Source organism: Gekko japonicus, unplaced genomic scaffold (genome assembly GCF_001447785.1).
Source record: "Gekko japonicus isolate JY-2015 unplaced genomic scaffold, Gekko_japonicus_V1.1 scaffold56, whole genome shotgun sequence".
NCBI classification, from domain to species: Eukaryota; Metazoa; Chordata; class Lepidosauria; order Squamata; family Gekkonidae; genus Gekko; species Gekko japonicus.
Window position 1 is genome coordinate 2,354,003 of NW_015169779.1, and position 15,989 is coordinate 2,369,991.

The window sequence follows — 15,989 nt, forward strand, 5'->3', positions numbered from 1 at the left end:
GGGCTAGTCCCAAAGTGCTGCAGCCCTGGGGGGGTCACAAGAGGCCCCCCGCCGCCTCCCAAGGCCAGCGCCGGAGTGCTGCGGCCCGTGGGAGGGCAGAAGAGGGCCCCCGCTGCCTCCCAGGGTAAGTGAGGGATCCGTGGGGGTGGTGGAGGCTTGATTGGGGGAGTGGGGGTGGGAGAGCCTCCCCCCATCTCTTTGCCCTTTTTTCCCTCCTCTTCTTTCTCTCTTTCCGTTCTCTTCCTTCCTTCCTCTCTTTTCCTTCTTCTTTCCTTCTCTCTCTTTACCTCTTTTCCTTCTTCCCTTCTCGCTCTTTCTTTCTTTCCCTCCTTCTTCCCTTCTCGCTCTTTCTTTCCCTCCTTCTTTCCTTTTCTTTCTTTTCCTCTTTCCTTCTCTTTCACTCTTTCATTCCTTCTCTCTACACACACTCTCTTTCCTCCTTCTGCGGCCCAACTCTAGTGAGAAGGGGTTTAAAGGGTAGGTCAAGGGAAGGAGAGGCATTTGAATATGCCTCCCCCCCTTTTGCTCCCCCTTCTGACATCACTTCTGGTGATGTCAGGAGCCGTTGCATATGCTAATGAGCTATTATGCTAATAGCTTAGTAGCTCATTAGCATACCATATGTTAATGAGCTCCTGCAGCTCTTTTTCTAGGAAAAGACCCCCTGATGACAGGCAAAGGGAAGAGGAAGAGAACCAGCATACTGCAGGGGTCATAATTTTCATCACAGCAACCGACTCTTTGCTGTGGTGGTTTAACCAAGTCCATAGCTACGGTGGGGTTTTGTGGGCTCTGTCCTCTTTCTTGAAGGGGATAGCCCCACAAGAATTTCTCCTCTAAATGCTTTTTTCAATCATTTTAAAACATTTTGTAAAGGTGTGCACTACTTTAAGCAGAGTGAGGTGCTGTAGATTACTAATTCCTGTACTGAGCAAGAGGGTTGGAGTAGGTGACCTCTAGGATCCCTTCTAACTCTGTGTCAAGAAACTGGTCTCCTTTAAGAGAGTGTTTCTGCCCAAGTGTTAGCTTTCTGGACTATAGAAGTCATCACCCCCACCTGCCTGCTTGTTATCAGAACTGTTGCTTAGGCTGGCAGAAGCTATTAACTTGCAGCAGCTGAGAACGCTCATCTAAAGTGATTGACAGCTTGCAATGTAGAGATCTATCCTGGTAACAGCTTTCTGTTGGCTAAATTGCTTCTCTTTCTGTACTGAAACTTCAGCCCAGAAAAAAAATTGCCCCACAAGCCACAAAATCCTGGCTACGGGCCTACCTTTATCCTGCAGGAAAATTGAAAACAAGATTGTTGATTCCATTGTCCTGCTTTATCTGTTGATGTCTAGATTGCACAAAACGTTACCGTCCCTTCGCCTGAGAACTGCACATCTCCAGATCTTTGCTGGCTTGATGGAAACTCAACCTGGACTCTCAAAAATTACTCTAACACAGAGTATATTAAAAAATGTAAGGAAGCATACCACTTGATGTACGTCAAAGAATTTATCATTCTAAATGGCTTTTTCAGAGCAGAAGTACATGTTACGACAGAAAATATTCAGTAGACAAGTCTTGGTGCTCCTATGAAGATACACTATTCTCTTTATATCTGTAAGAAAAACTGCACCTGTTATGATTACTTCCTTACCCAAATCCTTGTATAATTATAGGTACTCAGGAGTCATTTCATAGAAAAAGAGGTGCAGGATCTCATTAGCATAACTCATTAGCATAACTTATTTGCTTATGCCACACCCCCTGACATCACCGGAAGTGTGTCAGAAGTCAACACCCACCGCTCAGGCTTCACTGGACTGTTTTGGATTGCTAGCTATTGGGGGGGGGGAACGTGCAAATCTGTCCTTGCAGAGGAGGGAGAGCTTGTACCTGAATAAAACTTGGTCTTAAAGGTGCCACTGGACTGTTTTGGATTGCTAGCTATGGGGGGGAGGGACACACAGATCTGCCCTCACAGAGGAGGGAGAGCTTGTACCTGAAGGCAGGCTGGGGGGGGGGGGCGGCCACTACCTGGCTGCTTCTTGCTCCTCGTGGCCCAACTGAGGGCTGCTGGGAGCAGGGGTGGGGCTTGTTGCATGTGCTTGCCCCCTGGGCTCCTTACTGCTGGAGCTCCGCTCCTGTGCGGTACCGCAGGAAATGACCCCTGTAGATACTGAATGAATACTAAAGGTGAAATCCAATGTTCCCTCTAAGCTGTGGAGTTTTGTGAGCAAAAATTCTACTTTGTGAGCTACTAGAATTAAAGTTGCGAGTGAGAGATTTGGCTACTGCATAAACTAGTTTGCTCTGGAGCCATCCTTCCTGAGTTAAGACAAAAATCTGTGAGCTGGAGGCTAAAAACTTGTGAGCTGGCTCACACTAACTCAACTTAGAGGGAACACTGGTCAAGTTACAAAGTCTTCCTGTTCCCCACATGGATAATCAACTGATGTTGTCTGTTAAGCCTTCCCCCACCCCATTGTTTCGACCTATTTCAGGTTCGGAAAACAGTGCCGGTAGGACGGCTTAGGCCCCCTCTCCCCACGTATCATACTCGCAATCAGAATTAATCCGCACATGGTTGGGAACTAAATTCTAAGTATGGCCCAGGTTAGCCCAGTCTCATCAGATCTCAGCTGCCAAGTACAGTCGCCCTAGCTGTTACTCAGATGGAGACCTCCAAGGAAGCCCAGGGTTGCTACACGGAGGCAGGCAATGGCAAACCACCTTTCTTCAGTGCTTGCCTTGAAGATCCTGCGGGATTGCCATAAATCAGCGGTGACTTGGACAGCACTTTCCTCCATGACCGTGGAACTTCCAGCAGATACCTACTCGACAATCCGTGTATTTGCCACATGTGCTTTGTAATGTGTTAACTGCCCCTTCAGACTATAGAGCCTTGCAGCCCAACCTGTACGTCTCCTGTCAGTTTCCAAATCTGTCAGCAAAGACTACTGTCTTTGAATGAATGATACAATTGTACTCAGGGCTTTTTTTGTAGAAAACCCAACAGGAACTCATTAGCATAATAGGCCACACCCAACAGCAGGAACTAATTAGCATATTAGGCCACACCCATGACAGCACAGCTCATTGGCGTATTAGGCCACACCCCCATGTTACCAGAAGTGTGGTCATCCAGCCACACCCACCTTTTGCTTCTTATACTGTCTACCTTATTTGTTGACAAAACCCAGGGCTTTTTTGTAGCAGGAACTCCTTTGCATGTTAGGCCACACACCCCTAATGTAGCCAATCCTAATGAGTTTCTGCTGTTGGGTGTGGCCTATTATGCTAATGAGTTCCTGCTGGGCGTGGCCAACTTGGGAGCCAGCTGGAACTCCGTTCCTGTGCGTTCCTGCCCAAAAATAGCCCTGATTGTACTGATTCTTATTTACTTATCAGGTGTGCCTATACAAGGTCAGAATTAACACTGTGTGCATCACTACCTTATTTGTTGAGGGATGTAATGGAGGACCAGCATGGGCTGTGGTCCATCATTCATCCACAGCTGAAATCCTGCCTACCCTAATCTAAGACAAATAAATTAATATTGTTGAGCTTTTACGCATTCTCATTTACCTTACTTGTAAGTTCCCGTTCCTTCAGGGCAGTGGTGTTCTGTTCTGCACATGTCTTACTCCCTCTAGTGGTCAATTTGATGTTACACTGGTGTATGTCCAGCATCTCTCTCTGCCAATTTAAAACGCCGGTTTTTATGCCGGACATAAAGCACTGTAATATTGACAGAGGGAGAAAAACATGTGCAGAGCAGAAAATTCCCCCAAGGCAACAGGAACACACTAGCGAGGAAAATGAGTATGTGGGAAAGCCCACAAACTTCTTAAAAGATGGTTTCACTGTGGTGATGCATCTATCTAACAGACATTAAAAAAAAATACTGAGGGCTACATCAAAAGTTACTGCCCTCATGTAGCTGCTGCCTTCTGATTCTAACATTTAAAAACCAGAAGCCCTCCCACTAAAGAGATCTGCCCGGTGGTGCTGGCGCCCCTCACCCTCGCCCCCCCTCAAAAACTTCCCCCGCCTCCTCTCTGCTCCACCCCAATTTTTTTACCTAACAACTCTGTGCAGGAGGTTGAAACGAGCATGAGTGGTTCAAGTTCACCTGGCAGGTTCCATGGCAGAGTGGGTCTTGAACCCTTGTCTCCTAGATCCTATTAGTCCGACACCTGGCATCACACCAGCTCTTATCTGTATCTTATTACTCTCCTTTGGAGAAGGGCGAGCAAGAGGGCCGCCTGAGGCACCTTCTTTGAGGACCATCCATCCATGCTCATTAAATGCAAACCTCTTTCTGCCTCAGAGATCTGGAGGAAAACCGCGGGGGGGGGAGCTGGGGGAGCCACGTCGCCGTCAGAGGGGGGGACGAGAGAGAGAGAGAGAGAGAGTCTCCAAGGAAGTGCAGTGTTAGTGTATTTTGAGTGCATAGATACAAAATAATTTTTAGGCATCCTCCCTTCCATATGGAGACTAACTTTAGTTAAGAGGTATTTGATGGCACTTCATGGGGGCAACAACATTTGAACACCTCCTGGGTACATATGAGAGAGGTGTCCAGCAATGCTCCCTCTAAGCTGTGGAGTCTTGTGAGCAAAAATTCTACTTTGTGAGCCACTGGTTTTAAAGTTGTGAGCGAGTGATTTGGCTGCTGCATCAATTAGTTTGCTCTGGAGCCCTCCTTCCTGAGCTAAGACCAAAATGTGTGAGCCAGAGGCTAAAAAACTGAGCTAGCTCACACTAACTCAGCTTAGAGGGAACACTGGTGTCCAGTTATTGCAATTTTGGCAATCCAAGCACATGTAAGAGGAAATTGCTCTACACACAATCCTCTCAATATACATGGTTGCCATTTTGTGTGAGCCTGGCAATGTGTATTCTCCAGTTTTGGTATGTGTTTGCATGTACTGAAGCTTGAAATTATACCTGGTGCCTTATTCACACAAAATGGCAACTGTGCATATTGGGACAACTGCAGGTTACCAGCTCTTCTACTATGTGAGGTTGGAACACCAAAATCATAAGAACTGACCAGGACTAGGATCTGTGGAAAATGAAACCAAATGCAAGTAACCACTTTTTTTCACCGACAGTATATGAACTGTAACTATTTTTAATACTCAGTTAATTTAATTTTCCCCTACTCCCTAGGCAATCATATTTTTGCAGGAACAACCCTTTATGATTCAGCTGTTGGGATCATCCTCCTTGCATTATCCTTGCTCGTACTGTGCACGTGTTTGGTACTGATAGTTAAGCTGCTGAATTCCGTACTCAAAGGACAAGTGGCAAGTGTTATCAAGAAGACACTCAACACTGGTAAATATTTACCCCCCCCCCCCAGTGTAAAAGAAAACCCCAACCAAAGAAAAACTGATAATTCACAGAGAGGAATTTCACATTACCCTTTTTAACCCGTTTTGAAGCCGTTTTTGATCCGTCATGGAGTAAACCGGTATAGGGCTGCCATTTCACACATGGCTTTTCACTTCCGGTAAAGAGGTGGATCTGAAGCGGTTTGCCATTTCAGACTGCACCGCTTTTTCCCCACTGTTTTTCGCCCGCGCGAGCGATCTCCGGCTTTTCTTTTTGTTCGCTTTATAGCACTATAGCGCTATAACAAAACACTCCAGGCATTCCAATGGGGTTGATATAATGCTGTTGTGTTATACCATTATAGCGCTATAGTGCTATAACGCTATAAAGTGAACGTTCCAAAAAAAACAAAGCCGGAGATTGCCCGCGCGGGCGAAAAACGGGGGGAAAACGCATCGGAACTGGGAGAGGAAACTGAAGACTACTTGGAAGCGGTTGACAGGTAAAACGCTTCAGCCCCTTTTCCTAAATGGGACAGAAGCGTTTGTGTCTGAAATTACAAATATATTCCGGTAGGGAACCGGTTCTAAAATGGTTCTGTCTGAAATGACAGACCAGAAACCATTTGGGAACCGTTCCTCTTCCGGATTATATCGTCTGTCTGAAATTCCTCAGTTTATCTGGAACTTCTCCAATCCAGATTGCTTTGAAAGAATAGGGAGAGGTGGCAAGAACCATACCTAATGGATTGTGCTTTTCATCTGTAGTTCTGTATCGTCCGTTTAAAAAAATAAATAAAAGCAATACTGGATGGGTATAGACATGTCATTTGGGAAGGTTTGGGGTGTGTGAACACACCAAATAAAATGTGGGACCATTAGGTGAGCTTATCTCACCTCCCTCCCTCCAAGTTTCAGACACAAACGCTTCTGCCTGCAGTCCCATAGCTGCGGGGGGGCTCCTGGGGGCCCTGCTCCCCAACTTACCGCCAAGGCCCCATGACCTCCCATCCAACCCAGGCCCCACAGCTTCCATTTTAGAATTTTATTTATGGCGTTCGTCACCAGTTGCTGCTGCTCCTTCTCGGTCCGATTCCTTCCCTGCTTCATGCCTGAGTTGGTCCTCTGAGATCCCAAGTTGCTGGGCTTCTGTCTCCCCCTCCCTCCCCAAGCCTGTCTGTGCTGAGAGATCAGCAGCTGGGATAGGATTCCCCCTCCACCTGCTCCCAAGCCCTACCCTAAAGCAGGTTGCAGGGAAGGGCGGGAGCGGGGCTGCTTGCTTGGGATGTGTGCAGTGTACCCCCCAACTTATTTAAAGCCTCCCCAACTTTAAAAAATCCTGGTTACGGGCCTGAGTGCCTGCCACTAATATAGGTTGCCACCACTATTCCCATAGCTCACCACGGGAGCAAGAATACCAACCCCGTACATTCTTTAGAACTTAACACCCTGATTGACTCCCCTAACAATGCCCGCCTTGCTTCTGTTTTCCAGATTTCCCGTTTCCATTTTCTTGGCTCACGGGATACCTGGCTATGCTAGTGGGAGCTGGCATGACTTTTATCGTTCAGAGCAGTTCAGTCTTTACATCGGCAATTACTCCACTTGTTGGTAAGGTTTTTTTTCAAATGCAGGTATTTTATGAAATCCATAAGTGGGGCCAATATGGCTGAAAAAGAAGGCTGGGACTTGTAAACAATAAGATCTATAACTGAGACAGTATAATAATACAGTCATTATATCGAATTCTCAACATGGCCAAATCTGAGGATACTTAAATCCTCACAGTCTTGTTCTGAAAATAATGTGGAGGAGAGGAGAATGAAGTAAGCTGTTTTGGGTTTCCATTGTGGAGAAAGTTGGGGTGTCAATGAAGTAAACAAATAATATATAAAGATAAAGATGAAGGACAAATAAAAAGTAGATTGATGGGTGGCTGGGTATGAATGAGAGAAGGAAGCAGGGGAAGGTGAAGATGTGTGGGTTGCCAGGAGGAGGGAAATAGCATGGGGGAAGGGGAAATGGGGAAATGAGGTGCCCATCGCCCCTCGTAGGTGGGAAGAAGAAAAGGAAGAAAGGAAATAGAAAGATACTGGAATGGTTGCAGGAGGAAAAGAAAAAATAGTGTGGGTGGGGGATATGAGTAAGTGAGGTGTCGTTACCCACCATGCAATGGAGCTGGGGGCCAACACTATGCAGCTGGGCCTGGCTTGGCCCAGTGGCTGGTACCACACTGAGATTTCACAGGAAAGTCTGCCAGGGAAGAGAAAAGGAGGGAAAGCTGAAGATGGGGGTTGGGTTGATAAAGGTTGGTTGGCTAATAGGTGGTAAGAGACAGAAGCAGGAAAAGGGGAGCAGCTATGGGGGCTTCAAGGGAAGGGAAGGAGGAAATGGTGAAGGAAGGGAAAATGAGATGCCCCCCACAAGTCCTTGTGGGGCTTTCTAATTGTATTATACAGTACTACAGAACTGGTACCATTCTGATCTTGCTAAGTGGCTTAGGTAAACTACTATATCTCTTTCTTGCCCCTCTCCGCAGCTTGGGTAAGTGTATTGTAACTAGATTGCGGTTACATCACTCTTATAATATATTCTGTATATGTCTGTGTGTGTGTGTGTATATGAACATTTTTGAATGCAGTGTCTTTCAAACTTTTCTAAACTTTACCTTTCAGTAGCCACTTGCAAAGTAGCTCAAGACTAATTTCCCAATCCCCGACATAAATGACTAGAGTCTCACATCATTTAACGTAGAACAAGACTAAATTTTATTCTTCAGTTTTATTATTTACAAATATATATACATATTGAGCAATGGGCTGAATAGAGATCTCTCAAGGGATCTCTATTCAGAGATGAACTTCCACTCAGTATATGCTGAACACGAACTATAGCCAAGGTCACTTTCCTGGTGAGTATATTGTTCAATGCTCAAATTTATGAACATGTGAGTGTAAACCACATTTTATATTTTTAGGCGCACACTTGAAAATATTATGCGTACACCTGAGAATGTGATATGTGAAGTGGTCTCATTGTCGTAGCTGTACAATCAAGATTCTGCAGGACAGATGAAGGACCAGGGGGTAGAGTGCTTTGCCAGACAATGGGAACTGGCTGCCAGAGGAACCGGTTGGCCCCTCTGTGAGACAGGATGCTGGGCTAGATGGACTATTGGTCTAGTGTGAATTCAGCCGCAGCGGGGGACTCCCGGCTGGTGGCTGGACCGCGTGCACGCGCCGCATCCATGTCGCCCGGAAGTGATGCGGGCATGCCAGGCATGCCGGGGGCAGGGCCACGACCATCCGAGGGAAAACCATAGAGTTTCACGTCTGGGCGATGTGCACGTCAGGGTGGAGTTCCCCCCCGGGCCCGATCCGCCGGCGGCAGGGAACGGGCCTCTGGGGCAGGGATTTCCCTACCCCCCGGGGGGACTTGGCAAGCCTATATTGGTCTGATCCAGCTGGGCTCTTCTGGTCTTCTAATGAAGGCCTCGGCCTCTTTGCCCTGTTGTTAGCCATCCAGAGGAACTGGTTGGCTACTGTGTGAGACAGGATGCTGAACTGGATGGACCACTGGTCTTCTTATGTTCTTATCGGGGAAGGCCTTGACCTCTATGCCCTATAGTTAGCCCTCCAGAGGAACTGGCTGGCCACTTTGTCAGACAGGATGCTTGACTAGATGGACTATTAGTCTGATCCAGCAGGGCTCATCTTATGTTCTTATGAAGACCTTGGCCTCTATGCCCTATTGTTGACCCTCCAGAGGAACTGGTTGGACACTGTGTGAGACAGGATGTTGGACTAGATGGACTATTGGTCTGATCCACCAGGGCTCTTCTTATGTTCTTAATCCAAGACAAGACAGGAAATTTAATTTGTTTGCATCTAAAGGCCAGTACTAAGGGAATAAGAAGTAGAGGTGGCCTCATTGTCTTGAGAAAACCCTTTCAGTGCTGGTGATTCTTATCACATTATTATTACACCCTTCCCTTAAGGGAGTTCAGGGTGTTGTACATTGTTCTTCCTTCTCCACTTTAACCCACACCAAGACTGGGCCAAGAAAGAGTGACCAGTGTCCACCACCAGGACTCAGCTTGGATCCAGCAGGTAGCTTGGTGACTCCAGGAGGCAACAGACCGCCAGGGATTCCAGAACATTCTTGCATATAGAACGTTCGCTTTACATATGGCAGCTGCCTGGGAATATGAATTTCCCTCTCTTTCTCTCTCTCCAAGTGAATCAGTGGGGCCTCAGGCAAAGATGAAGAGGAGGAGGAGAGACCATGGGCAGTCCGTCCTGCCCTCTCTTCTCATTTTCCGGCTGGAAGAAGAAGAGATTGGATTTATACCCCGCCCTTCACTTGGAGTCTCAGAGCAGCTTACAAACTCCTTTCCCTTCCCCTCCCCACAACAGACACCCTGTGAGATGGGTGGAGCTGAGAGAGCTCTGACATAAACTGCTCTTTTTCAAGGACAGCTGTGCCAGAGCTTGTGACTGACCCAAGGTCACATCAGCAGGTGCAAGTGGGAGGAGGCCAGACGAGAGGCTTCTGTTCTTTCTTCTCCCTCCTGGTCTTGCTGCCCTGGCAACCTGGCTTCCTTTTTGACCATAATGCACAGTTTGAACACAGCTGCTCTAAAGTGCTATATCGGCGGTGATGATGCGGATCTTATTCACCCTTCATTTCATGTTCCTTACCAGGAATTGGTGTTATCAGCATTGAGCGTGCCTACCCCCTCACTCTGGGATCCAACATTGGCACCACCACGACAGCCATTCTTGCGGCTTTGGCGAGTCCAGGAAGCACATTAAAGTATTCCTTACAGGTTAGTATTTGCATTCATATCTGCTTTTTATGATATGCTGCCTTAAAGACAATTTGGATGTAATAGGTGTTTTCAGGGCTTTTTTTGTAGAAAAAGCCCAGCAGGAACTCATTAGCATAATAGGCCACACCCAACAACAGGAACTCATTAGTATATTAGGCCACACCCCTGACAGCACAGCTCATTGGCATATTAGGCCACACCCCCATGTTACCAGAAGTGTGCTCATCCAGCCACACCCACCTTTTGCTTCTTATTCTGTTTACCTTGTTTGTTGTCAAAACCCAGGGCTTTTTTGTAGCAGGAACTCCTTTGCATGTTAGGCCACACACCCCTAATGTAGCCAATCCCAATGAGTTTCTGCTGTTGGGTGTGGCCTATTATGCTAATGAGTTCCTGCTGGGCGTGGCCAACTTGGAAGCCAGCCGGAACTCTGTTCCTGTGCGTTCCTGCCCAAAAATAGCCCTGGCGTGTTTTATTTATCTAAGTAGCTTATCGAAAATATTTCCGTCCTTCACTCTGACTGCAGAGAGCTCCCATTGTGTCTTGCAGTCACTAATATTAAAGCAGTCAATCACAAAACAGTCCCTGGGTTACCCTCTGGCATGGATCCCCGATGTGGTACCTGTGGGCAGGGCCACATTATGACTTTCGTGGGCCCCAGGCCCGTCTGCCTTCGGGGGGCCCTCCCACCATAGCAATATCAGTACTGAAAAACTATTTTCAATATAAGTTTAAATACTTCAACTTTAATGTATATTTCTGTTTTAAGCAAGATTTAATAAATTTTTGTGGGGCCTGAGTTTGCGTATTTTTTCTGATGGGAGAAAAAAAATTAAAACATCTTCTTCAACCCTAAAGATGCTTCCCCCCCCTTCTGATTTTAAAAGAAATTAGAACATTTCATGGGGCCCTAAAAGTATAGTGGGCCTACGGTGCCTAACAGATAAGTCGGTCCTGCCTGTGTGCACCGTGGTGCCCGCCAGCATCATATGTGGTACCCCCACCACCACCAAGTGTTTTCAGGAAGTGGGTGAGATTCTTGCCCAGGACAGCTTCTGATTGGCCACTGGAGATCTCATTGGCTGTGCTGATTAAAATAACATTGCTTTGGTGGCAGTTGCCTCCACAGCGTTGGTTTTATTTTCTCTCTCCTGTTCCCCCCTGTTTTTTTAAAAAAATTACCCATCTCCCCCCCCCCACATTTGGACTTTTTCTGGGTGTGTGTGTGGTAGGGTTGCCATTCCCCTGGTGGGGCCAAGGGAATTTCCCAATTTCAGGGCCCCCAATCTGCCGCGGTCACCCACCTTGAGAAGCCCCCTCCCAGCACTGCCAGCGCCAGCACAATGACATCATCCAGGAGGGATTTAATCACATTTCCAATGTCAGGGGCAACACTAGATTTTGGGCAAAACTCTATGGTTTTGAGGCCCAAAAAACCATAGAGTTTTGCCCAAAACCTAGAACGTTGTCCCCAACGTTGGAAACATGATGACATCACTGCCAGGTAACATCACTGTGGTGCATGCACTTTGTGCACACACCTGAAGACCTACAGGAAGGATTGCGAGTCCCCTCACCCACAGCCAGATAGGACCTGGCAACCCTAGTGTGTGGGTCTGCCTCCCATGTAGGCTTGCCAAGTCCCCCTGGGGGGCAGGGAAACCCCGCCCCAGAGGCCCATTCCCCCCGACGTGCACGTCACCCGGAAGTGACATGACCATGCCAGGCACGCTGGGGGCGGGGCCAGTCATCCGAGGGAAAACTCTATGGTTTTTCCCCAGTGTGAGCTGCCCTGAGCCCTGTCTGTAGGTAAGGGCAGCCTAAACATTGAATAAAATAAAATAAATAAATATCTGAAGAAGAAGTGTGCATGCATACGAAAGCTTATACCCAGAATAAAACTTTATTAGTCTTAAAGGTGATGCTGGACTCAAACTTTGTTCTGTTGCTTCAGACCAACATGGCTGCCCACCTGGATTTATAATACAGATTTGCTCTTCTTGTTGACCAAGACAGATATCTTAGTTATCAGATCGCTGCAATATTTGCAGTAGCTGCCCGGTAGATAAATCATAAACAGATCCCAGCAATTGCTGATACAGAAATAATGGTGAGATAATCTGGATTGCTGAACTGCACTTGACACTAACTGAATAGCTATCATGCTAAAGGTCAAACACGGTCAGGTGCTGGAATCTAGAGCCAGATTAAGGTATTTTGTTGCCTGAGCAAGGAATACCGATCCCCTCTTGGAACCACCACTTAAGTCCAAGTGACGCTCCTGTAACACCGGTATGGGATTTGAACCCAGTGTCAGGTCTTGAAGGAACTCACTCCCAACAACTCTCTCTTGGCAGTGATTTGTTTATTGAGAGGTAAAGAGGTTTCAAGGATAGACGAGTCTGTGTCAGAAATGACTCCCTCAGCGCCAGTTCTCCAATCATACATAATTCAAACAATCCCCTGCACAGTGACCAGACCAATCACACCCATACATCCAGCCTGCCAAATCTACGGTACACCAGCCGCCCTCCTACAACACCTGCAAATCTATGGTTACATGATCTAGCAGTGTTTGGCATGAGTGTCTGGTACTTAAGGTCAAGCATGCATACTTCCCACCAAGGGGAGGTCCTGCATGGATGCAGTTACAAGCCAACGTGACTCTCAGCAAAGCAACCCCGCAGACACACTCACACACTCCCCCCCAATTCCCAGCCAGAGTGAAACAAGGCAGTGAGCTTACAGATACCAAAGACAGGCAGTTAAGAAACATATGGCAAAAGAGGCCCGAGTTTGACACCCAGCCGGTGGCAACACAGGCTCAGGAGGGGATATCAGCCAGCATTTGTGCTCCTGTGAAGGGGGGGACATGGCCGACCCCCTGCGATGCATGTCCCCCCCCACCGTGCTGCCCGGAGCAGCTGTTTGGATGAGAACCAGTTCGGTGTAGTGGTTAAGAGCACGGACTCTAATCTAAGAAAACTGGGTTTGATTCCCCACTTCTCCGCATGCAGCTGCTGGCATGATGTTGGGTCAGTTACAAGTTCTCTCAGAGCTGTTCTCTCAGGAGCAGTTTCTGTCAAGAGTTCTCTCAGCCCCACCTACCTCACAGGGTGACTGTTGTGGGGAGGGGAAGGGAAAGGAGATTGTAAGCCGCTCGGAGACTCCTTCGGATAGTGAAGGGCCGGGTATAAATCCAGTCTCCTCCTTCTCCTCCTCCTCCTCCTCTTTCGTCAGAGAACTGGCCCTGCTGGGATCTCCCATGGTACAGGGAGGATGGGGCTGTTGCACTCATTGAAGAGGAAGAATCCTTTCTCATATTTTGTTTTCCTGATTTAATTCACTAGCTGCTATTTACCCAGCAGGGGAACACATACAGGTGCCATATGACTTGAGTGTTTTTCCCCCCATGGTGTTGGAGCTTGTTGGGAATCTGGTTTGGGAAACTTACATAGCGGGAAGGCTTTCCCTCTCTACCAGCCCTGTGACCCCATCCCATTTTGTTCCCCTGCTGACTGCTTGTAACTTTAAAAAATTAAGGGCGATCCAGTCACCGTGGTAGCGGAAAATGCCATCTGGTTGCAGCCAACGTTTGACGACCCCGTACGGTTTTGAAGGCAAGAGCTGAACAGAGATACTTTGCGATTGCCTGCCTCTACCTAGCGACCCTGGACTTCCTGAGTGGTCTCCCATCCAAGTACTTGCCAGGGTTGGTCCTGCTCAGCTTCCGAGATCTGACGAGATCCGGCTAGCCCGGGCCACCCAGGCCAGTGCAATCCAGTCATAGAATTAGATGTCATCCATGTGATCTGGGGTGGATCCGTAGACGAGGGTTCAATGAAGGAAGAAGGGTATGAAAAAATTAAAAGCACAGGTAATTGCATTTAAAGTTGCACGTTGTTTGAAAAAGAAACTGACTTTGGTCTTTCTTTGGTCTTCTTTGCTTTCAGATCGCCCTGTGCCACTTTTTCTTCAACATTTCTGGGATCATCCTTTGGTACCCGATCCCTTTCATGCGCCTCCCCATCCGCTTGGCCAAAGGCTTGGGGAACATCACAGCCAAGTACAGGTGGTTTGCCATTTTCTACCTTCTTGTCTGCTTCCTCCTCGTTCCTTTACTGGTCTTTGCCCTGTCAATGGCCGGCTGGCAGTACCTGGTGGGCATCTGCGTCCCCATCTTGGCTCTCTTGGTCGTGGTCTTCGTCGTCAACGTGCTGCAAGCCAAACAGCCCCACTGGCTGCCTCAGACGTTCCGGAGCTGGGACTTCCTCCCCAAATGGATGCACTCCTTGCGGCCTTGGGATAACGTCATCACGTCCATGACATCTGCGTGCGGGAGATGCTGCTGCTGCTGCAAGTGTTGTCGAGGCGGGGATGCTGACCCTGCGGCAAAAGAAAAGCCGACCAAAGCCACGCAAGGGCACGACAACCCAGTTTCGTTGGCGGACGAAGAGAACGACCTTACGGCAGATAAAACGAAGCAAATTGATTCGAGTGTCACGGCTTTATAGCCGGGGGGGGCTGCGCCACAAGGGCTGAGAACCTAATAGCTGATGGGGGGGGGGACATAAGAGGCAGGGAGAAAGTGGAGGCAGGAAATGTACGCTGGGTTTCTGCATCCGGTGAACAGAATGCTTGACATCGGCGACAGCCAACCTTTGGGGCAAGAATGCAAGCCCGGACTGTGAGAGCCATACTGAGTGTCTATGCAGCCCCAGGTGCCTTCTGTAGTTTCGCCTCTGATCTGTCTAATCAAGGAGTAGGCTAATACTGGAGGTAGGGTTGCCAGTTCCCCCCCTCGGCTACCAGCGGGGCATGGGGGGGGTAAGAGCATCAGATCCAGGTTAGAAAAATTGGGGGTGGAGCCTGGGGAGGACAGAGACAGTGAGGTACAATGCCATAGAGCAAGGGACACCCATCTCCCCCTCCCAGCATCCATTTTATCCAGGGGAACTGATGTCTGTAGTTCGGAGATAAGCTGTAATTCTGGGGGTTCCCGAGGTCCCACCTGGAGGCTGGCACCCCCAAGTGGAGGGTAGGCCTTTCTCTGTGCGATAGCCAGGCCTACAGGCTTTCTTGCTCCTGACTAGAGTGCCATATATCTCAACTGCTTCTGCCAGGTGCCATGTTTACCATGAATGTACTACTCCAAATATCCGCTAGTGGTACACAGTGGCTTAAAGGGAACTTGGATCTCCTATCAGTACAGGCAGGGCTATAAGGAGGCCATTTGAAACAGCAGCCCTTCAGATCAGAGAGCTTTCAAGAGGCAAGGCCTATGTCCAAACCAAATCCCAGAGTGACACTCTAGCACGTATTTCTGTAACAAGGGTCTTTATCATGCAAACGAATTTCATGGCCGAAGATTCCGCTAGGTGCCTTCTGCAAAATGCAACGCTTGCACGGATCAGAATGCTAAATTTGGCCCCTCAGGCCCTGTGAACCTGCCCATGCTTTGATGGTGCGATACTGAACATACTGAATACATTGAACAGACTGAAACAATTTTTGTAATATGAAAAGGAAAGGCAAAAATGATTTTATATATATTATATATATATATCAGCATCACAACTGCTGTAATCTGTGTCTTGAAGATAGAAGCTGTATTTATTTTTCTAGAGCACTTGGCTTTCCAAAGCCTAAATTGTTCAAGAGCTGAAGTCAGAAAGAGTAAGCAATACCAGAATCCAGCTGTTATAGAACTGGGTTGCTGCATGTCATAGTGGAGGGAGTGCTACTCAGAGGTGCAGGAGCTCATTGGCATCACTCATTTGCATCACTCATTTGCATATGCCACACCCCGCTCAGGCTCCACTGGACTA

General features: G+C 47.9%; 1 protein-coding gene across 1 annotated transcript in view; it reads left to right on the forward strand.

The window, feature by feature from the left end:
• Positions 1 to 14,884, forward strand: part of SLC34A2 (solute carrier family 34 (type II sodium/phosphate cotransporter), member 2) — a 51,113-nt gene extending 36,229 nt beyond the window's left edge. Inside the window, exons 7-11 of the mRNA XM_015416758.1 lie at positions 1,344 to 1,464; positions 5,167 to 5,334; positions 6,825 to 6,941; positions 10,034 to 10,158; positions 14,115 to 14,884. Coding sequence (XP_015272244.1) covers positions 1,344 to 1,464; positions 5,167 to 5,334; positions 6,825 to 6,941; positions 10,034 to 10,158; positions 14,115 to 14,675 — 1,092 coding nt within the window. The 3' untranslated portion in view covers positions 14,676 to 14,884. The remainder of the gene's footprint in view (positions 1 to 1,343; positions 1,465 to 5,166; positions 5,335 to 6,824; positions 6,942 to 10,033; positions 10,159 to 14,114) is intronic.
• Positions 14,885 to 15,989: the final 1,105 nt, after the last annotated feature.